The sequence below is a fragment of the Eurosta solidaginis genome, chromosome 4 (assembly GCF_040869045.1).
Source record: "Eurosta solidaginis isolate ZX-2024a chromosome 4, ASM4086904v1, whole genome shotgun sequence".
In the NCBI taxonomy this organism is placed as follows: domain Eukaryota; kingdom Metazoa; phylum Arthropoda; class Insecta; order Diptera; family Tephritidae; genus Eurosta; species Eurosta solidaginis.
Window position 1 is genome coordinate 17,610,532 of NC_090322.1, and position 23,523 is coordinate 17,634,054.

Here is a 23,523-nt window from a genome sequence, read left to right on the forward strand (position 1 = left end):
GGCCAATAGACGCTGTAAATACCCTTAGCGAGTCAATTAAAATTAACAAAGAAAATGAAGGAAGCGACACATAAGCGACAGCAGTGAAAACCCACCAACACTGACTGGTAAAAGTGCTCCTATTAATTGCACACTGCTTGCCGTTTAACGGAGTCCCACATACTTATCAACCAACTCTTCGGTCAGCACACGGGCAAAATAATTTTTGGGAATATTTTTACGCCTTCTAATTGTGGCGAAGCTTTTAACTAATATCGAACAGTTTGGAATCTTCCGTTTTGCAATTTCTTGCGGACCATAAAGGACAATACAGGGTCAAGCGAATTACGAGAAGACTCTTAAACCAACACCTCCGCCTCCAGGGCCAGCAGTACGCGGCAGCGTAATACAACGAAAGCCAAATTTAGCACCAAGTCATTCCGAAGTTTCATTGCCACCAGGTGCACTCGATCACCTCGGACCAGAGCGCAACAACCACCAACAGTACCAGCACAGCGCGCCCAAGACCGCGCACCACAACCAACATCAGCGTCAACTTCACCGGCAAGGTCAACTCCACCAGCGACAACACGCCGGCAGAGACCCATGGTACGTACTCTGTCGACCATGTAATTACCAGCACGGTATAAATTTAGATTTAATTACCCTACAAAGAAATTCTGGTCATGAAACTTACCCACGACCATGCAAATGTGACTAAGAATATAACCTATGATTGTATAGTAACTAGTCAAACGGCGTGGAATGACGAGAGCATTTTTGCAGGATAGTTAAAAGAACTTCCAAGTGGTACTTAGAGGGTTTTATATAGCCCGGGTAAACCATTCGACAAGGATCGAATTTTTTTTCTTTTTTGTCAAAATTACGACATTTTTTAAGAATTATCAACATAAAAGATGCAAGGATAGTTTAGCGTATTATAGAAGAAAAGTTACGCATAACTGATTGCCACTATTTAAATTTAGCTTGTAATAATTATCTAACCAAAAGAATTACTACATGAACACTTATGTTTTGCAACTTGACACAATATTAAAGAATGCAACCACAGTTTAATATATTTACACATTTTAAAGGTTTGTTCACAAATAAACAGGCAGTTTGTCTCAGTCAGGTCAAGCAGCACTTACCTGTTAGAACGCTTAACACTAATTCCAACATACGACGTTTATTTGAGAATGCATCTTATATATAATATATCAATCAAAACTCTTTAAATATGACTAAAATTGTATTCAGCAATTCACTAGTATAATTCCATTTACCTAATACCTACCTAAGCATTAGCTTTACATAAAAAGAAAAAGCATACATTTTTTTTCGATCATTTTAAGAATATATTTTGTCACCTTAAGATGTTTGAAGTTGGCTCTATACATTTTATGGATAATAAGCCGTCGCTATCACGTGAAACGTTTTAGCGATTCATTTTGGAAGCTTAACCATAAATTTAATGAATTTTTTTTGCGACAGCAGCCATTCGTCGATTGTCGAGTATGCACGAATTGGCAAAGGGATTTTGAATTCAAAATTTTTTTTCTTTCAAATGCAATATATAGATATATATATATATATACATATGAATCCCTATGGCGGGCAATATCTTTCGAACAACAAGACGAAAGTGATTTACGTGCACGTAATACATATTGCTATCGCAATTTTATCTTTATTGCTTTTGGTAAATACTCTTTTAGTACATATTAGATGTTATTATCGTTATACTAGGCGCATTAGCATTATACCGATTCGATGTTAGGTTACACTCAAAAATGAGTTCTACTATAGCACTTTATATATATTATTCGTTAACCGAACATAAGCAAAGTAAATAATATAATAATATACGTGGCTACAACAAGAAAAACCAAAAAAAAAAAAAACAATTTCTTTTTTTTAATGAATAAATTTTGCTTGAAATTAATAACAACAAAACCAAGCAGAGTCCCAAACATGGAAATTTGTAAATCTCTATTCAAACTTTATAGTTCTAAATTATATTTTGTTGAATGAAAATATTTTAACTTTTTTTTGCTAGTTAACAAAAACAAAGAAAAGAAATTATATCTAACCATAGCAAATTTAAACTTCAACAAAGTATATTTACAAATCATACAAGTACACTTGCTTCGTCAATTTTAATGTAACGAAGTTTTGGTACGTTTTGCTCTGAGTAAACCAAGTATAAGGAGAAAAAGAAACTTTTTTTTTTAAAATAGTAATTATATGCAAAAGCATTTTTTTTATAAGTAATCGCTTAGAAACATTAGACTAAACGGTGAACGTGAAGGTTAAAGCCAAGACAAGATTTATCTATGAAAAGTGGCTGATTAAGTTATGATTAACTGCAACCAGATAAAATGTCCTAATGTAATTCCAACTTCGGAATTTAGAGAATTTTTGCCCTAGCTGGTCGTACTCCAAAATTTTTTTTTGGACGGCGCTTATAAGCAGTCTTGTTTTGGCTTGGAGCCTAGGCTGTAGCACCCTTGTTAAGAAACCCGCGCTTACCTTATTTTTTCAAGTTACATACATATGTTATTAATAATGAATTGTAATTAATAAATTTTATATGGGAATGCTGATGGTTCTCCTCATTTAGAAGGCACGTAGGGTTACCAGGTAAGGGGCCACCGGAATTTTAGGTGCGACGGTGGCCATGGATTTTGAGGGTGGGCCAAGCACCGGGCGTCGCAACAACACCCGCGGCGCCCCTCTGTATATTCGGCCCATTTCTGTTTCTTCCTTTTTTTCATTTTCAGCTTTTTTTTTGTATTTTAATTTTCAACAGTTAGTAACCGGTTGTTTCCGGTTCGATTTTTTGTGCGTTATAATGTAGTTTTTTTAAATTTTGAATGTTTAACGGTCTGTCCGTGGCATCCGGTTCGACCGGATGTTGTTTTAAATTGAATTTTAAGCGTTTTGAGTCGGGCTCTGCGCTTCTGTCAGTTTGGTTTTGAATTTGACAGCTGCTAGTTTTGATAGGCATGATAGGATTTTTTTCTGTTTATGGCGCAGGAACAGTAAGGTTGGCAAGGACCCGCCCCAGCCGACAATGACTAGCCACTGTGCACCACTACATCATGCCGACCGCCTTCCTTACTGCTTCCCTTGTAAATGCGTTACCATAACAATATCCCAAAATTTTTTGACGTGTTTAGCAGTCAACCCCTGTAAAAATTAGGTATTACAAAAAAAATACCGATAAAAAAATCGATACTTTCAGTCCGATACTTAATAGCCAAATTGCATGTTCAGCAGCAGGGGGTCAATTCCCTAACTGTGAAAAAATGAAAAATGTACACTCATTGAAAACTCATTTGCACACATAATTTACACTTTAAATTTTCATGCGATTCTGTAAATTATTGTGCACATTGTTTTGCTGAATGAGCGCTGAATGTAGAAGTCTTATGTCAGTGAGAAAATATTCATCAAACGCCATGAAAACAAAAAAGTCATTCTGTAACAGTGCGTATGAGTTTTGAATGTCACAATAGTGTACACTGACTGCCAAGAAAACTCACGAAGTTTTTATCAGTAAGTTTTTTTGTTCACAGTTTTGCTTTACAGAATCAGAATTTCACAGTTTACACAATTTCTTGTGTACACTTTAAAACTCACAGTTAGCGATTAGGGCCACAGCTTTGCTTACAGGGCTGCTATTGCTTAATTAGCGCTTAACCGTTTAAACGGTTATGGCCGTCCAACAGGGCGCGACAGTCGCTCCGTCTCTCCGCTAACCGGCGCGATTTGGTCACACCAAGGGAGTTTAAATCGTTTTTCACCTGGTCCTTCCATCGGAGGCTTGGCCGGAGCGTCATCTTTCATTCGTATAACATGGCCTAGCCAGCGCAGCCGCTGCGTTTTAATTCGCTGGCCTATGTTGATGTGTGCGTATAGCTTGTACAGCTCATCGTTAAACCTTCTTGGGTACTCGCCATCGCCACGATAAGTGACTTGTAGAGTATGATTTTCGTTTGAGGAGAGAGGACTTTAGCTTTTAATTGCTTACCTAGTGCAAATCGTATTAATTAAGCAATTCATCCTCTTTCCAACAATCACAATATATATTAATATAAACTTCTTAAAAATGTGTATTAGAAGGTAATTTTCTAATACCCGCCAATCAGGTAGATTACAAATAAAACTTGAAATGACGTCTCTTATTCTATCTATCCTCTCTGCTTTTACCAAAGAGGATAAATACAAAAAGAGCTCGTTATTTTGTAGCGAGTATTTCGCTGGAAATTGAAAAAATTGATGCCGAAAAAAGTACCTCTCAGTATACATAGAGTAAATGCCTAAAAATAACGAGTGACGGCTCTTATTGTATTTATCCTCTTTGCTTTTACTATTTCGAAATTATGGCTGCCAACAGTAAAGTCGTTGCCAAGGCGCATATGAGTTGACTCTTTGCTCGATGACAGCAGGTACTTCGTTTTGTCCTCATTCACCATTAAACCCATTTAGTTGACTATTTGCTCGATGACAGCAGGTACTTCGTTTTCTCCTCATTCACCACTAAACCCATCTTTACCGCTTCCTTTTCCAGTTTGGAGTAAGCAGAACTAACGGCGCGGGGGTGTTTAGGCCGATGATATCAATGCCATCAGCCTATGCAGTAATTGCACGCTTTTATAGAATATTGTTCCATAGCGGTTAAGTTCTGCAGCTAGTATAATTGTATCCAGCATCAAATTAAGGAAATCGCACGATAGGGGGTCACCCTGTCTGAAACCTCCTTTAGTTTCGAACGGCTCGGAGAAGTCCTTTCCAATTCTGACTGAGCTGGTGGTGTTGCTCAATGTCATTTTGCACAGTCGTAAAAGTTTTGCGGGGAAACCAAATTCAGACATAGCTGCATATACGCAGCTCTTATTCGTGCTGTCGAAGGCGGCTTTAAAATCGACGAAGAGGTGATGTGTGTCGATTCTTTTTTCGCGGTTTTTTTCCAGGATTCGGCGCATTGTCAAAGTCTGGTCGATGGTAGATTTACCAGGTCTGAAGCCGCACTGATAAGGTCCAATCAGCCGATTCACGGTGGGCTTCAATCTTTCGCACAATACACTTGATAGGATCTCATATGCGATATTAAGAAGGCTGATTCCGCGATAGCTGGTGCAATTTGCAGTATCCCTTTTCTTGTGGACTGGGCAAAGAACACTTATGCGCCTTACCATCTCCTCGCCGCCGTATTTGAATAGTTCCGCAGGCAATCCATCAGCGCCCGCGGCCTTCTTGTTTTTCAATCTGGTTATTGCTATTCTGACTTCGTCATAATCGGGTTGGGGGGAAATTTATTCCATCATCATCGATTGCGGGATCGGGTTCGTCATACATGTGCGGTAAATCGCTGTATCAATTTAGGAGAGCAGAGAAGTGTTCCCTCCATAATCTAAGTACTCTTTGGACATCAGTTACCAGGTCGCCGTTTTCGTTCTTTTAGGAGTTTGGCTGCTAGTTATGCTGTTGCAAAAACATTGGACTGAGACTTTGGAACATAAAGATGTTACATGCTGGAAAAATATAGTGAAGGAAGCTTCACAAAGTTGTAGTAGGACACTTTCATCACTCACCACTGCAGAATGTGTTAAACTACCACTGTGTGTGTTTATTATTTAACAATTACTTGTACACTTTTTTTATTCAGCTAGTCTGTTCAAAATTTTCATTTTTACTCTTCAAAACTTCAGTGTATTTTGTGCGCTTATATTATGTTAAAGTTTGTGGTGTGGTGGAAGCATCCTACCAGAATTTTGTGAAGCTCCGCTGCTTTCCACTGAAGTTCGCGCATGCAACATCTTTATGTTCAAAAGTATTTGTTGGATTATGCTAACGTTTTTGCTGCTTGATTGCTTGTTCAGTTATATTTACCTGTCACCATGCGGCGAATATCTCTAGTTGGGTTTCAATAAACTAACGTGCACTATTGTCTGTTTATTTCCTATGAAAAGCTACATGATAAAAATATTAGAATGTAAAACCTATTGTGGATAAGACAAGTGTGATAACTTCTGCATAGGCGTCAAAATTACAAATAGAATGGATCCCATGATTTTCAAAGTGACTATGGTGATGTCATCCTGCATCTCCTTCTATCACCCGCTGAAGATAGGCGACCGCATGCGCCGCCATATTGAACAACCTGCCAAAACGCTCTCATTTTTTTCGCTCTCACGAGGGATTTATCTCAAATTTGTGCTGGCAACAATCATATATAAATCCCCGCGTCAGCTGAAGCGGGTGCCAGAGCAAAAAATGTGCCAGCTTAGACGAAAAACGGGCCAAAATTTTCGGTAAACTTTAGTTTGACCTACAACTGTAGAACTTCGTTCAAAAATTATGGGAAAAAGATAAAAATGCTTGTTTTAGTGTAAATATTATTAGTTCGAAGGCGGAGGGTAAATATTATTTCTCATTCAAAAGTTATCACTAAAAACAGGTGTTGTAAATATGAAGTCCCGATGCAACCAGTCCATTTTGATCACAGAACCTGGAACGTCAGACATGTAAGATAAGCCCTATCCACTAAATGATTTTAACTATTATATCCTACGTCCGATTTACTCAAATTTTTTAAAGAATATTTGGTTTTCACTATGAGTTAAATGCGTTACAATATTTGACTAATTAATTTAATCAAAATGTAAATTTTACTTAGATTTGTTTATATTTAACTTTAACTAGTCGTATTATTGTAAAATAAGTTTAAAGAAATAAATATTTTTCGACTATCATTTTATTAAATGATTGAAACTATAAAATCGCCGAAATGTATATCAAAAATCCCATATTCAGATTCATGGTTCATGGGTTTTACCTTGTTATATTTGTATTAGGGCTGTGAACTGCATTCGGATTTTTCAGCTGTCCGGATATTCGAATAAAAAAAAAAAAAAAAAATAGCTAAGCAAAAAATCCGGCTATCCGGATTCGTAAATGGAAAATCCTGATATCCGCTGTTCGGATATCCGGATACGTAAACGGAAAATCCGGATATCCGTATATCCGGATACTGGAATATAAAAGTTGGATATCTGCATATCAGAATTGAACGAAGCAAACATCGAAAAATTATTCACACAATATGTTTGTAGATTATTAAATTAACGTCAAAAATTAAAAAGCTAGAATTTTACAAACACCAACAATTTTACAAAGCGTCAATTTAACCTAATAATGAGTGCTAAAATGTTCAGCAAGATTTGAGATCATTTCCAAAAAAGTGAAAATAAGAACAGTGCCATTTGTTTATATTGTGAAAAAACGCTACAAAACAAAGAATCGACATCAAGTCTATGGAGCCACTATCGGTTTTCCATCTTCAAGAGAATGGTATGGACGCAGCTTTTCTCTCTGAATCTGCGCCCGAATATAAGCGGAGTAGCAGTTCATCACAAATTAATTTTGAACTCAATTCGGAATGTTCAGAACACCCAATGAAGAAAGTTCGAACATCACGCGTAGCTCAAGCTGTTCGCAATAAGTGTATGTCCAAAGTACGTCAAGAGATAATAACACAAGCTTTGACTAATATGATTGCTGTTGACTTATTGCCTATTTCATTGGTGGAATGTGATGGATTCAAGAAGTTTGTTAATGTCCTCGATCCAGAGTATGTAGTTCTTTGTCGCAAAACAATTTCCGGTACAATTCAAGCCATGCATAACCGTGAAATAGAGAAAGTTAAGAAACATCTCAGTTCAGCATCTGATATAGCTTTGACCACTGATTGCTGGACATCAAGAGCTACCCGATCCTATATGGGACTTACAGCGCATTATTTAGATTCTAATTGGACTCTTCGCTCTTTCAATTTGCTCACCGAAGAAATGACTGAAAGCCACACAGCTGAGAATTTAGAAGACACGCTTCGATATGGCATGAAAGAATGGGAAATCAAAGAAAAAGTCACAACTATTCTACACAACAACGCGGAAAACATAACAAAGGCTGTTCGGGGTTGGAGCCCTGACATAACCAGTCATCCATGCAATGCACATACACTTCAATTGAGTGTTAATTTAGGAATGAAACTACCAGAATGTTGTGGAGTCCTCCAAAAGGTTTCAAAACTCTCGAGAAACATTTAATACAAACTGAAAAGACAGTTAAAAAACTAATCCAAAGTTGTCCAACTAGATGGAATTCAGTTCTTTTTAAGTTGGAAAGAGTTAAAGAGCTTAGATCTTCTATTGCTGCAGTAATTGCTATCGTTCAATTTTCAACAACAAGGCCGCTCAAAATATCGCAATTTCGGACGGTGACTGGGATGTAGTTAATGTTCTAATAGATTTACTCGCCCCTTTCGAAATTGCGACAAATGTGCTTAGCAGTGACAGCGAGATTACAATTTCTAAAATGAAACCCATCGTTCATAAAATTATTAATAAGCATCTGAAATTTAAAAACACTGATACGAGGATGGCAAAAACATTCAAAGAAAAAGTAGCTGCAGACTTGAGAAGACGTTTTTCTTTTGAAGTCATTGAAGATCCATCTCTGGAAAATATCAGTATTGCAATATGGCGAGTTTAGTTGATCCGAGGTTCAAACAGTTGAAGCACGTTGAAACCGATGCTTTTCGTAACAAAATAAAAAATCATATGGGAAAAATGTGCAATATAATACTGCTGATATGAATGCCCAAGAAGAAGATCCGGAAAACAGTAATCTCACGGCAATAGATATACTCCTAAATGATCAGTGACACAAGGGAGGAAGACGAGATTGAGCGCTACTTCTTCGAAGAACAAATAAACCACAATATAAGTGCCAGCAATTGGTGGCAAGACCATGAAAAAATATATGCCAATCTGTCAAAAATCGCCAAAAGATATCTTGCGGTACCTGCCACTTCAACAGCTTCTGAAAGGGTATTTTCAAGTTCTGGAAATGTAGTTCATCCCACACGAAATTGTTTGAGTCGGGAAATGATATCGGCACTTGTTTTCTTACAACAGAACAAGAAGAAAATAGTTTAACATCATATTTAAGAGACAATAGTCTCACTTGTACAAATGTGTTAAATAATAAATTGAATTGAGTTGAATTGCATATTTCTCAATAGGAGCTTTTTTGTATTCCCTGTTAATTGATTTAAATGTCCAAAGAATTTATTTTTATTAATGTTAAATAAACATATATGGTACATCAATTTTTTGCTTTCAGTGGATATCCAAAAATACGGTTATTACCGGGATCTTCATAAATCCGGATATCCGAAGTTTCACAAACGAATACTAACCGGATATCCACGCTTCCCAAGGCAGTCGGTTCTATGTACCGGAGCGACTCGGGATTTTTCCCGACCAAGGACTGTCATTTCAGTATGACCCCATTTAATTTGTTTTGTCCCTCCCACAAATTGTCATCCTCCCAGCAGCTCCTTGCAGCAGGACTGCTACATATTCTCTTACTCCGGGAAGGTATCGAACCCAATCCGGGTCCGTCTCCTGACCCCGGTCATGAGAAATGGTTTTGCTGAATTTGCCAGAAAAGAATCTTTTTAGGACGGTCATACTCTGTTCAGTGTGTCTCGTGCAAGGGATGGTTGCATCGGACAGGTTGTTCTGGGCTTGATCCCAAAACCCGACGTCCACGTAACTTTTATAAATCTTTTGTGGCTCCTTGCTGCTCACGCCCAAGGGCGTCCCGTAGTCTACGCCTAAGCGTATCCCCACTACCTTCCAGCAGCTTCGCTGCTCAGCAAGCCACAACAAGTACCCGCTGCTGCTCGCGCCCCACGGCGCCAACAACTCAAACAGCTGATACCACTCATAACTACTACCTTCGTAGTAGAGCTGGTTGCAATGCTGAGCATCAGCCCCTGCCCCCGTCTTCTTCTCCCCCCCTCTTTTCAGGCAGCAATCGTGCAGGTCAGGGAAACAGACTCTTAGTCCCTGCCTCCGTTTGCACCGTCTGCCAGCACAGAATATATAGGTTTGCGACATCCGCTCAATGCAGCTCCTGCCTTGGGTGGTGCCACTTTCCTAGATGTTCTGGTCTCCGCGACGGCAACCCCCCGACGGGTTTCATCGCGCCATGTTGCCAGGTCGCAAACCCAAATCATCCGGGTACCCCAATGCTTGCCCAAGGGCGCCCAGCCCCAAGGCCACAACAGCAATTGCGTCCTGGCCTTCCACAACCTAGGCGTAGTCACCCCTCACTTACCCCTAGAGTGGCGGCGTCACCCCTCATGCACTTCAGAATTCTGCAGTTCAACTGTAATGGACTAACTGGGAAGATTACGGAGATAGTCGATTTCATGAAGCGGGACAACATCCGCATTGCTGCGATTCAAGAGACTAAACTCACAGCAAGATCTGCATTGCAGACCTGCTCTGGTTATAATGTCCACAGGAAAGACCGCGAGAGCGGAAATGGAGGCGGCCTCGCGTTTATTATACACCACTCTGTGCAATATCATATATTTGATCCTGGCATCGACCGCAGAGACAATGTCTTAGAACGTCAAGGCCTATCTGTCCGGTCAGGCGATGCAAATATAGAAATCATCAACATCTACATCCCTCCTGTCACCTGTTGCCCCAGTGGATACCGCCCTAATATCGAGGCCTTACTCACTGGCAACAATCGCATTATCTTAGGCGATTTCAATGCCCATCACGACCTATGGCATTCAAACTTGCGGGCGGACAGTAGGGGTGAGATGTTGGCGGATCAAATAGACGAAACGACGTTCTGCACAATAAACGGAGACGCCCCCACACGTATGGTAGGAAGCTGTCATAGCTCGCCAGATATCTCAATCGTGAGCACAGAACTCGTAAACTGCGTCAACTGGCAGCCGATGGTAACATTGGCATCCGACCACCTGCCCATACTTATTTCGTTCGAGCGTACCGCCGACTTCATCGTCACCGAAAAACGCACTTTCATAAACTTCAAAAAAGGAAAGTGGGAAGAATATAAATCTGCAACAGACAGCAGCTTTGCTGCCCTCCCTATCCCGACTGATGCCCGCCAAGGGGAGCGTGCCTTCCGTAAGGTCATTGAATCCGCCTCGGCACATTTCATTCCCGCCGGGAGAATTCCCGAAATCCGGCCCCACTTCCCGGCGGAGGCCGCGAGCTTAGCGAGGGAACGCGACCTTATAAGACAGCTTGATCCAGGCGACCCCCAAATAAGGGATATAAACCAACGCATCAGATTGCTTGTGGACGAACACAAGCGGGCGAAATGGGAAGAGCACCTAAGAGGTTGTAACCTCTCTACCGGTGTAGGTAAACTTTGGTCCACCGTAAAGTCCCTATCGAATCCGACTAAGCACAAAGACAAAGTTTCCATCGCCTTTGGCGATAAGGTGCTGTCGGATGCGAAAAAATGCGCGAGCGCTTTCTGCCGACAATATATAATGCATCCTACGGTCGACAAAGATAGACGGAGAGCCAATAGACACGCACATAAACACAAACTCAGCGCGTCACCAATTACCATCACCGCTAGAGAGGTTGAGGACGCCATTGGTCGCGCTAAACCATCCAAAGCAGTGGGCCCAGACGGCATAGCCATGCCGATGCTTAAAAACCTAGGGAAAGAGGGTTTCAAATATTTAGCGCATGTCTTCAACCTGTCTCTTTCCACCTTTGTCATACCCGAGAAATGGAAAATGGCCAAGGTGGTCTCGCTACTAAAGCCTGGGAAACCAGCTAACGTAGGTGAGTCATATCGTCCGATATCTCTCCTATCGCCAGTGGCAAAGACGCTTGAAGCCATTTTGCTCCCTTATTTCCAAGCACATTTGCAGCTAGCCCCTCATCAGCATGGCTTCAGAAAACTCCATAGCACTACCTCCGCGCTAAATGTCATTAGCACCCAGATAAATTGCGGTTTGAATCAATATCCCCACCATAGAACAGTACTCGTAGCGTTAGACCTATCAAAAGCTTTTGATACGGTCAACCATGGCTCGTTACTGCAAGACCTGGAAGGGTCCACCCTTCCCCCATGTCTTAAAAGGTGGACCGCAAATTATCTGGGTGGTCGGCAGGCATCGGTGCAATTCAGAAACGAAACATCAAAACAAAGGAGAATTAAACAAGGGGTGCCACAGGGTGGTGTCCTATCCCCGCTTTTGTTTAATTTCTACATATCTAAGCTACCTTCACCACCGGAAGGAGTCACAATCGTTTCCTACGCCGATGACTGCACAATAATGGCCACAGGCCCAGGCCCAAAGATCGATGAGCTATGCAATAAAATAAACGGCTATCTCCCTGATCTCTCCAGTTTTTTCGCCTCGCGAAACCTGGCATTGTCACCGACTAAATCTTCCGCGACCTTATTTATAACATGGACGCCCCAAATGTCGACCATATTGACCATCCACGTCGATGGCACTACGCTACCGACTGTCCTACACCCCAAAATCTTGGGTGTGACGTTTGATCAGGATCTACATTTTGGTGCGCACGCAACCGCAATTGTTCCAAGAATTCAGAGCCGTAATAAAATCCTCAAATCCCTTGCTGGCAGTACCTGGGAAAAAGATAAAGAAACGCTCTTGACCACATACAAAGCAATTAGCCAGCCGATTACGTGCTACGCGTCACCCATATGGTCGCCAAGCCTAAAAACCACCCACTGGAAGAAACTACAGGCCTGCCAAAATACTGCTCTCAGAATCGCCACGGGCTGTCTTCTTATGTCCCCAGAACACCATCTGCATAATGAGGCGAGAATACTCCCCATCAGGGAGAGAAATGAGATGCTGACCAAACAGTTTCTGTTGAATACCCAGAAACCTGGGCATCCCAACAGACATCTGATTGACGAACCAGCACCGCCTAGGGGCCTAAGGAGTCATCTCCGTAAGCATTTTGAGGAAATACGGCACCTGAGAACCCAGCCGTATGAAGCGGAAAAACACAAGCAGGTCCTTGGTGAACTCCATAGACAGGCGTCGGACCTTTATGTCGGGAATTGCCCGGTGAATCCAGTACTTGAAGAAAAATATCCAGAACTCGCAGAAGAGGAACGCATACTCCCCAGGGAAACGCGTGTCACTCTTGCTCAACTTCGTTCTGGATACTGTAACAGGTTAAACTCTTACCTATCCAGAATCAACCCCGACATACAAAATGTATGCCCTGCTTGCAATGTGTCCCCACATGACACCAACCATCTCTTTAATTGTAATGTGGAACCAACGCCTCTAACACCCCTTTCCTTATGGTCCACCCCTGTTGAAACGGCAAGTTTCCTTGGACTCCCGTTAGAGGATATTGATGACAATTTGTGATCGGTCGCGGCTATTAGGTGGGGCGAGCATTGCTACAACGACAACAACAACAACCGGATATCCATGCCGTCCGGAATTTATCCGTGTCAACGGATATTCGAATATGGGGATAGTCCTAGCCCTAATTTGTATCATGCTTCTGCAATGACTGAAAAGTATTCAGAGATGTTTACTTCTGCATTACTTTTCAGCTAACTATAACTAATTTAAACCAAAAAGTAAGTTAGCCTATTGCCAACTGTAATACATAACTGTTATAATAAACATATTCCCGATCTTCAGTACATCACCTTCCGCTGACAGCCAACCTAAAGTGGCTTTTATTCTGGTTGCGTAAATCAGTTCGTCAGACGTTACATTTATTTGTTTTTTTGCAATTTTTTAAAAGCTGATAGAGTAGAGCCAAAACATTACCTGGAATTTGGCGTCAGAAGATACATTTTTTCTCATAATAAACAATTTTTTTCTGACTTAGAATTATTTCGGTTGGAGTTTTTTTAATTCCACAGTGGTTGCCATTGCAATGCTGCATGACTTTACAACCTGTTATTAGCTAACTTTCAGAAGTCAACTAAAAGTGAGTTATACTCTGGTATCCCGTAAAGTAGTCAACTATTAGTCAGCTATATTTAACTATTGATAATTTTTTGCTTGCATGGTTCCGAGCCACACATCATAATATACTTTTATTTAGTAATTTATGTACATAATAACCTAAATTCAAAATTTTGATGTTGATAACTATGACATAATTCATTACAACTCCATCATCCCTTTCCCATAGCAAGAATTCTCAACGTTCATGCAAAAGCATACAAAATTAATAGTAAATCCGTTTTGTGTATCATTGAATGTGTTATTAGAATCGCCGAATTGTTCTTAATTGATTATCGGTGCTGTCAGAACGGACGTGATTTCGAGCAGGTGCATTCCAACCAACTGTCCAAATTACTGTTTTCAATAATTTAGCGCAATAAGTACGAGCTTGGTGGAGCTTATAATTCTCCTTGTTTTTCTGTACTGTGTGGCATAAGGTTTATCTGAAAGATAACATTTTGTATAAATCTTACAACTCATTTAAAATAAAGCTCACATAAGGAATTATTAGAAGTCATTAGTAGGAAAATAAGTACCTTATTAGAAGACGTATACATCAATTAAAATAAGGCTTACATAAGGAGATACCACTTTTGTATTACGAGCTTTTATATAAGAATATAACCCACTAAAAATCAAGCTTACATAAGGCGTTATAATACGATTGAGTAAAACAATCTAATTAGAATAAATACAGATTTCCAATGATCCGGGTGAAAAAGAAATTCTTTTAGCCATGTGACCCCGATAACTTGAGTAAATTTTAAGATATCTTGTTGACATTTTATATGTGGATTCCTTCGCACTCATCTCTCATAGTTATTTAAAAAAACGTCATTATAGCTGTGAAGGTGCATTTTATTTTGCTGTGTTTATTTTGCGAGTTTTAAATTATAATATCTAAATCTTAATACTAGTTTGCGATAAAAATAAGTGCGAAAACCTAGAGTTCATTTTAATACAATTTATTTGTTTTGAAAAGTTAAGATTTTGTGAATTTTTAAAGTTTTCTTATTATTCATATTGTGTTTGCCGAGTCATTGTGCATTTGTGTTTTTGTTGCAATTTTGATTGGCACCTTTTCACCTTGCAATTGTTTTTGTGCGCACACTTTTTGTTTTCCTCGCAATTTACTGTCTTCGCAGCTGTTTGCGTCGCTTTTTAAGTGTCAAGTGACAGTGACTCTAAAACTGCTAGCTACCGCTAAGCTCCCAAACTTTCAGAGTTGCTTTATATAACCTTTCTCATTCTCAGTGCTATTTCAACTGTTTTTCTTTGTAATTTACAAACATATCTTTACCATTTCTATATTCTTATACTAGTCTATTTTCACCTTTCTATAAAAAATGACTTGCATTTTCCAAAACTGTCAGGTAAAAAGCGAATCCGAACGTTTTGTCTCTTGCTGGCTTTGCGATGGGCTCGCCCATGGAAAGTGCGCGGGACTGACGGCTAGAGTTGTTGACACTGTCAATGATAGGGAGAAGGGAGCACGTTGGTCATGCATTAAATGCAGATCAACTGAGGTTGACCTATTTAAACTGTTTCGACAAACACGAAATGCGTTTTCTGAAATTGCTAAAGAGTTTTCCATAATCACGGAAAAGTTCAATCAATACGATAGCTTGTTCAAATCCTTCAAGTGTTTGAATGAGTTACCGCATTGTTTAAATAGAAAAAAAGACAACCGCGATAATAAACAAAAACACTCTGAAGACTCACCTAACGCTTTGAATCTTAATCCTGCTCAGAACATTAATCTTCCGCAAGTGGAGCTCATAGATTTGGCTTCCCCTAATCCGCAAGCTGTGGTTCCATCCACTTCTTAGGCCGCGGAAAAAACCTTAGAGTCTCAAACTGTAACTTCTGAAACTGTAACTTCTCAATCTGTGACTTCTTATTCAGAAGCACCGGCTAAGAAGCTGGTTGTAGTCCCGCTCAAAAAATCGATTTTTGTATCTCGCTTTGACAAAGACACTTCCGTTGAGGATATCAAGTCTTATGTCACTTCGAAAATTAAGGCTGACGGCATGACTTTAAGAAAATTTAAATTTAATTACGAAAGAAACATTTCTTCATTTAGAATTGATGTTTACTCAAAAGATTTTGATAAACTTTTGGACAGCGCATTTTGGCCGCCAGGGGCTTTTGTTCGCGAATTTGTGCATAAGACTATTGAGATTACTCAAAATGTAGCAAAAATTCCTCATCATGCTTAAGCATTTACTATCAAAACGTTAGAGGCTTAAATACTAAATTAACTGACTTATATTTAAAAACCATTCATTGTAACTATAATATTATTGCTTTTACCGAAACATGGCTGAAACCCAATGTTTTAAATTCCGAAATTTTTTGCGGTGAGTATCAGACCTATAGAAATGATCGCTTAAATAGGACCGGAGGTGGTGTCTTGCTAGCTGTACATTCTTCAATTCCATCTGAAGATGTTAATTTAGCCGAAGTTTATTCCGTCGAGTTTAAATGCATCCGAATCTTACTAGGCCGGGGTCATATTTACTTAGCCGTTTGCTATATTCCACCGTCTTCTGATCTATCAGTGTATATGCACCATATTTCACTGTTACAATCAGTCAACTCAATGATAAAGGCCACGGACTCAATGATTGTTTTAGGCGACTTTAACCTGCCACATATATCTTGGAATACCGTTGATCACAATATTGTCCCCGTATCATCCAAGATGCATAACAATGACTTTTTGGATGGAATTACTGATCTTTGCCTTAATCAGATCAACTTCTTTCCGAATAAGTATGGAAAATTCTTAGACTTAGCATTTGTTGACGACATATCTAAATTCTCTATAAATCGGTGTGAACCTCTTGTTTTGCCAGAAGATGTTTACCATCCTTCTCTTGAGATAACTTACGAAATCATAAGCAACGAAGTCGGCTGCACTAACAAAACACGTGTCTCTACCAGTGCTTTGATTTTTCCAAAACTAATTTCAACAATTTAAATAAAGAGCTTTCTGAGATAACGTGGCCTCGATATAAAGAGGATGTAGAGGAAAACGTTCTACATTTTAATAAAACCATTTATACTTTATTTGAAAAACATGTGCCCAAACGCACATGCTCGTACATTGAACCAGTGCAAGCTTGGTTTACTAAAGATTTAAAAGCTTTAAAAAATAAGAAATCACGTTTATTCAAATTATATAAGAGAACCGGTTTACATTCTCATTATGCACAGTACGCTATTTTCCGTCATAAGTATTTTGAACTTAATAAAAAGTGTTATAAAGCTTGCATATGTAAAATAAAAAGAAACATTATTTGCCACCCGAAGTCTTTTTATGATTTCGTAAATTCTAAACGCAGAACTAACGGGTTTCCTTCTGCCATGAAGTTTAGAAATAGCATTTCCAGCGACGATCAAGAGATTGCAAACTTCTTCGCTCAATTTTTTCACTCTAATTACTCTGCTGTGGTTGATTCATCACCTACAAATTATCCGTATGAGCTCCATTCTAGTAACTCAATATATACCCCACATTTGCTGCCTGAAGATGTTCTACTACATCTAAAGACCCTAAAATCCTTCAAATACGGTCCCGATTTGATCCCAACATGTTTTCTTAAAAAATGTGCGGAATACATTTACCAACCCCTTACTGATCTGTTTAACCTCTCTTTAAAAATGGCATTTTCCCGACGGCTTGGAAGGAATCTTTTCTTATCCCACTCCATAAAAAAGGAAGCAAGTCGTCTATTGAAAACTATCGTGGAATAGCAAAGCTCTCCGCTATCCCTAATCTTTTCGAAGCAATCGTTACTAATCACCTTACATTTTCGATTTCTACATTGATAGATAGTTCTCAGCATGGTTTTTGTAGAGCCAAATCAACCACAACCAATTTGCTTGAATTTACAACTCACGTCTTTAATGGGTTTAGAAACAATCATCATACCGACGTTATATACACTGATTTCAGCAAAGCATTCGACAAAGTACGCCACTCATTACTTGTTTATAGTCATACGCGTCGGTTGAAGAACGTTCTGTACTCCAGGCGGATTTAAATCATTTAGTTACTTGGTGTAATGCGAATTTTATGCCTCTCAACATAGAAAAATGTAAATCCATGTGTTTTTCACGTGGGAACATACAGCCAGCTTCCTACACAATTAATGGCCAAACTCTGGAAAGCGTTGATGTTGTTGTCGATTTGGGAGTTACAATGAATTGCAAACTTAGTTTCAACCCTCATATTAATGCCACAGTCAATAAAGCGAGAGGGGTTTTAGCATTTGTGAAAAGATGGGCAAAAGAGTTTGGTGATCCTTACGTTACAAAAACCCTTTTTACATCATTGGTGAGGCCGATATTAGAATATGGATCGATATTTTGGAATCCGCGTTATCAAGTTCATGTGGATAGACTAGAATCAATTCAAAAACAGTTTTTACTTTTCGCCTTGAGAAATCTTCAATGGGACTCTCCGCATAATCTTCCTCCTTACACTAATCGATTAAAACTAATAAATCTTCCTACACTTGCAAGTCGTAGGGAAATGCTAGGTGTACTATTTATGGCTAGACTTTTAAATGGATCGATTTCAAGCCCATTTCTTTTGAACGAAGTAAACTTGAATGTTCCATGCCGAGTTTCAAGGCATTATAAACCTATAATTCTTAAACAATGCAGAAGCAATTTCCAACTACACGAACCTTTTCTATGTTTGTGTGAAGATTATAACTCTCACTCGAGAATAATTGATGTTTCGGACTCGCTCTTTGCCATAAAAAAGACGGTTCTATCTTCTCTTAATAATGTAGGTGAGCGGTTTTAGATCTCGGCGCTTAAGAAGCCACTGCCTCTCAAAGACTCGGTAACAAAAAAATTATAAATAACACATAAATAAGAATTAGGATACATAAAAAAAAAAAAACAGTATGTATGAATTAAAAAAAATCAAAAACAGGATTAGCCTGCTTTCATCGGGCCACTTGAGGGCAGTACGCTGCCACAACGTCCGAGAAAAAAAAAAACAAAAAAAAAAAATAATGAGCAACATCAGGCAATACCCACGCCCATTTTTTATGTATATACATTTTATAAAACCTCAAAAACGTTATTATTCAGTTAATGATGCAGCTACAATAACCAAATTTCATGTGTTGCTTCAATAAGGGGCGTTGCGCCGCTCTTTTCTGAAAAAATCAATTTTTAATATTTTATGGGTCAAAATACAAAACGGTTTAAGTTGCCATTACAAAATTTGGTAAACTACTTCATTGTCTTAGGGAATGAGTCTGGAAAAATTAACGAACTTGGTAAAGGGCCACGCACAGTTTTATATAGAAGAGATTTAGGCTGTGTGCGAGTTGACCTAAATTTCTACCTAAATAGAGAAAAAACCTAAATGACTGGAAACTGTCGGCAAGGCAGTGCAAAATAAAAATTTAGAATTTTTATGAGCATACTTTTAAACCTAAATTCAAGTGTCAAATTTCAAAAACAAAAATATTGATTTTTCATATTGTATATGCAAATAAATGGATCTTATCCATTCAATTTAAGTAAATCATAGATCATAGCGCGGTGATCCCTGCTGCGTTTAAGGTCCGATCGATTGTACGTGATGGTGAGCACAATTTTGTTCAAGCTGATGTTGGCGACACAAGAATTGTATCCTTCTCAAATATGGATTGCAATCTGAACATATTTGGCAGCCAAGTGCACTAATTGGCCTAAAGAAGTTATTGGAGGCTTACCAACATCACAGTATTGAATTCGAGATTGTGGAAAAGGTCATTGTGCATGCGCCCCACTATGTCTGAAAAAAAGCCTTATAAAACGGAGCCACTGCATTTTCTTGAACTGGGATACATAGGTACTTACCGCGGACCCTAATTGACCTCTGTTCATTTTAAGCGTGAAAACGCATGAAAAATACCAAATTTCCCGTATTGGTATAATTTTCTTAGCAGAAATAAACAAATTTGGTTTTCAAATCAACTCGCACAGTTTTGACAGCTTTTTCCTAAATTGTTGCAGTGATGGAAAGTTCCAGTGGAATATTATTTTAGGTACCTAAATTTTGGCGAACCCGCACCCAGCCTTAAAGAGACCGTTAAAGGATATAACAGGCTATATATTTGCAAAAAATACTTCTAAAATATATATATTCCAGAAAATTAAAAAATAAAATTAACAAAATTAGAAATAGATGTGAAACCTCCCCTTTTTCACCAAGCACTTTCTAACGTTTCGTGAGCCATAAATAGAAGACCAGTTCAAGACTCTTGACAAACTTCTGTACACATATTTTCCTCATAACTAGTGATAGGGCTTAAAAAAAAAGTATCGTAGTATGAGGTTTCGAATATACTCGATCCAAGTACGTACTTCGGAATTTTTACCAAAGTAAAAAAACTTTTCTAAAACGAGATCGTATGTTTTGAATTTAGGAGAAAACAAGTAAGGAAGTTTAAGGTTGGACAAAACCGAACATTATATACCCAGTTGTCTGCTCTTACATATACTTTAAGGATACGTTTAAAGAGAAACGTCACGAACGAAATTATTTAAAAGGAACTAGGTATACATATTCAAATATCGTGTACCGTAAGAGGCTATATGCCAACATTTGCTATATTTAAAAGTTACTTATGTATGTACTTGCCAAATTTCAATAAAATTGGTCGATTTTTGGTCGACTTATGACATTAAAAATAAAAAGGTATTTTAGTTAGAAAAAAGTTTTTCTAAACGTGGTCGCTCTCGGTATTTTCGCAAGCACTTCGAGTGTAGTTCTGCCATGAAAAGCCTGTCGGTAAAAGTTCATCTGAATTGCAGATGCCGTTCGGAGTCGGCATAAAATATTTGGTACATAGGCTTGAAAGAACACCTCTTACACAAGAAGCATATAAGAGAGATCATGAAGTAATATATAAGATTGCTGCAAACAACGGATATAAAAAAGCACTAGTAGATAAGCTCCGAAGGACTCATGGAGAACCGAAAAGAAATAATGAAAAGGAATATGATAAAACCTGGACGACCATGACATATACTAAAAAAACAACATATAAATTGGCAAACTTCTTTAAAAAATACAACATTTACACAGTGTTCAAAACATCGAACAATCTATGGCGAAAACTAAGAACTAATACTAACTCAGATGATCCGTTTAGCAGCCACGACGAATACAAGTTTACCTGCGGATGCGAACACAGTTACATAGGACAAACAAGAACGAGGTTCAAAGAACACATTAGAGATTACAACAGCAAAACTCGGAATCCAAACATTATACCAGAGTCTAACTTCACGAATCACATGGTCAAAAATGAATGTTCCCCAGCAAACATTAAAAAAAAAACAGTTAGAGTCCTTCACATGCAAGCAAAAGACGCCTGAACGTACTCGAAAACATGAAAATCTACAAACAGAAAACATTCGACGGTAGAATAATAAACGAACATATAAACACAATTTCTGATACAATATTTAAGCTTTCAAAACTTGTTTACAAGAAACAAAGTAATCACACAGGTACAACAGACAAACACAAAACAATAATCGCACCAAAGCAACGAACCCACAAAGGTCAAACGAGTAAAATTACTGACTTTTACCTGCCTCGGTCAGCCACACAAATCGATCAGTAAAACCCACCCTCGGTTCGGAATGAACACACAGCACATACACATAAATATACAAAAGCATAAATTTTGACAATACCTGCTCATGTATCTACAAACTATAAATACAAGACAAACGACAACAACAGATCATAACGAAAATGGACACTGATGATGGCGCAGAGCCGAAACCGGTTTGTCTCAAAACCAAATTTGACAAGGGATGACGGAAAATCGTTCCAAAATACATCATACGAACGTCTCGTCCACCCAATTCGTACGGAAAATTAAAAATAGCACGACGCTAATTGGAAGAGAAGCTCGTCCCAAATCTCTTCTGAGGTAAAACGAGTTAAGTATTTTTTTATGGCACTAAATGGAAGGGGATCAGAGAACTGGTAGTGTTATTACGTATCATGTATATATAGCAAATTTTGTTAAGATTAAAACTGTTAGCACCTTTTGTCGGGGTCTTTACCAGCAGCATAATGACCAAGTTGAGATTCCTAGTGTGAAGGTCTCAAGGGTCGGGTTATCGATGGCTTTCTTTAACAAGAACTTAGCACATGTGATATACATAGGCTGCTGAATTGTATTTTTAAATCCAACTTTTATATGAGAAGCAACAGCAAAGTATCCATGAGGGGTTTCAAATCATAGCACGTTCGATGCCTAAATGTATTTTTCCAATATATTTTAATTATTTAAAAAAATGAAATCCAGTGCTTTTTTATAATTTTTCCAATATACAAAAAAAAAAAAAAATTATCCGTCAAATAAACTTCAAGTGGATGCAGTGTAGGTTAAAATTGAGATTAAAAAAATGTAATTAGTACACGTAGCCACTATTTAGCATATTTCCTTAATCCGATTCACCATTTAACAGATTTTGCGATGAAAAAACAGTTTTCGACCACGGATCGTATAACACAATACCGGCCCTGGATTCCGCGCTTTACGGAGTAATTAACCTTAATATAAGATCACAGTCTAAGGAGTTTATGAATGCCCTTTTACCTATTTACTTTCAATTTAGCCTCTTCTTCCTTTAAAGCTGCCATATTTCGCTCACGCGTCTCTGGATCTTCGTCTTTATGCGTAGTTGAGTGTAACCGTAGCTCCGAAGCCAAATGAAAAGCTAAGGGACAAGATTCACATCTGTGAATATTATCACCCAGATGTATACGTAAATGCTCATTCAGTAGGTGTTTTGTCGTAAAGCACCGTTCGCAGTATTTGCATTTAAATGGGTTTTCACCGGTATGAGTACGCAAATGCTCCCTTAGGAACGTAGCTCGTGAAAATCTATTTAATACAGGCAGAAAATAAAGTTAGAAACAATTTGGTGAAATATATTAAGACGAGGATTTTTATAACTTACCGCTTTTCACAAAAATCACATTTATGGGGCTTTTCGCCGCTATGAATTCTTTTATGCTGTTTTAAAACCCATTTTTCTTTAAAATGTTTGCCACAAATATCGCATGAGTATTGCCCGTTCTTGTCACGTATGTTTTTGTTTCTAAAAAAAAAAATACCGAGTTTATTTTTTGATATTAAAAAGAAGCGAGGATTTAAATTTTGTAACTAAACTAACAATTTTTTGGCTACTAAAAAGTCGAGTATGTACAAATTTAAACACGGTCTTTTAGTATTTTTAGACCCACTTGCAGAATGGCAGGTTATTTTTTTTTAGCTCAAGAGCTAATTTCACAAATGTGTAAGTTTAACCCCTCATGTTAGATTAATTTTAAGTTAAAAAACTTAAATTGCCGTTCTACAAAAGAGCCTTAAAGAACATCTTCGGCTTATATCCAAACCCTTTATTACCAAAAACACAGTTTTTCAAGAGCAAAAAACCCGTTTTGACAGCTATATTGTGAATTGCTAAAAATATGAAGTACAGCAGCGGGTGATGAAAAATCGCTTTGTATATTCAAATAAGTTGTGTGGTTTAAACTCAGTTTAATATAGTTTATAAGTCAGATAGAGCTTTTGGTTATTCAAATTAAAATTATTTTCTTAAAAAAATTTTGTTGA

The 23,523-nt window shown here is 38.3% G+C and overlaps 1 protein-coding gene across 2 annotated transcripts in view; it reads right to left on the reverse strand.

Moving 5' to 3' along the window:
• Nucleotides 1-23,523, reverse strand: part of LOC137249168 (zinc finger protein 595-like) — a 139,457-nt gene that overhangs the window by 38,085 nt on the left and 77,849 nt on the right. Inside the window, exons 6-8 of one of the 2 annotated variants that reach the window (XM_067780456.1) lie at nt 22,865-23,005; nt 22,501-22,788; nt 13,326-14,307 (exon numbers count right to left, since the gene is read on the reverse strand). In XM_067780456.1, the coding sequence (XP_067636557.1) occupies nt 14,304-14,307; nt 22,501-22,788; nt 22,865-23,005 (433 nt within the window). In that variant the 3' untranslated portion in view covers nt 13,326-14,303. Of the gene's footprint in view, nt 1-13,325; nt 14,308-22,500; nt 22,789-22,864; nt 23,006-23,523 lie in introns of those variants that run through there. The other variant, XM_067780455.1, reaches the window with a different exon arrangement.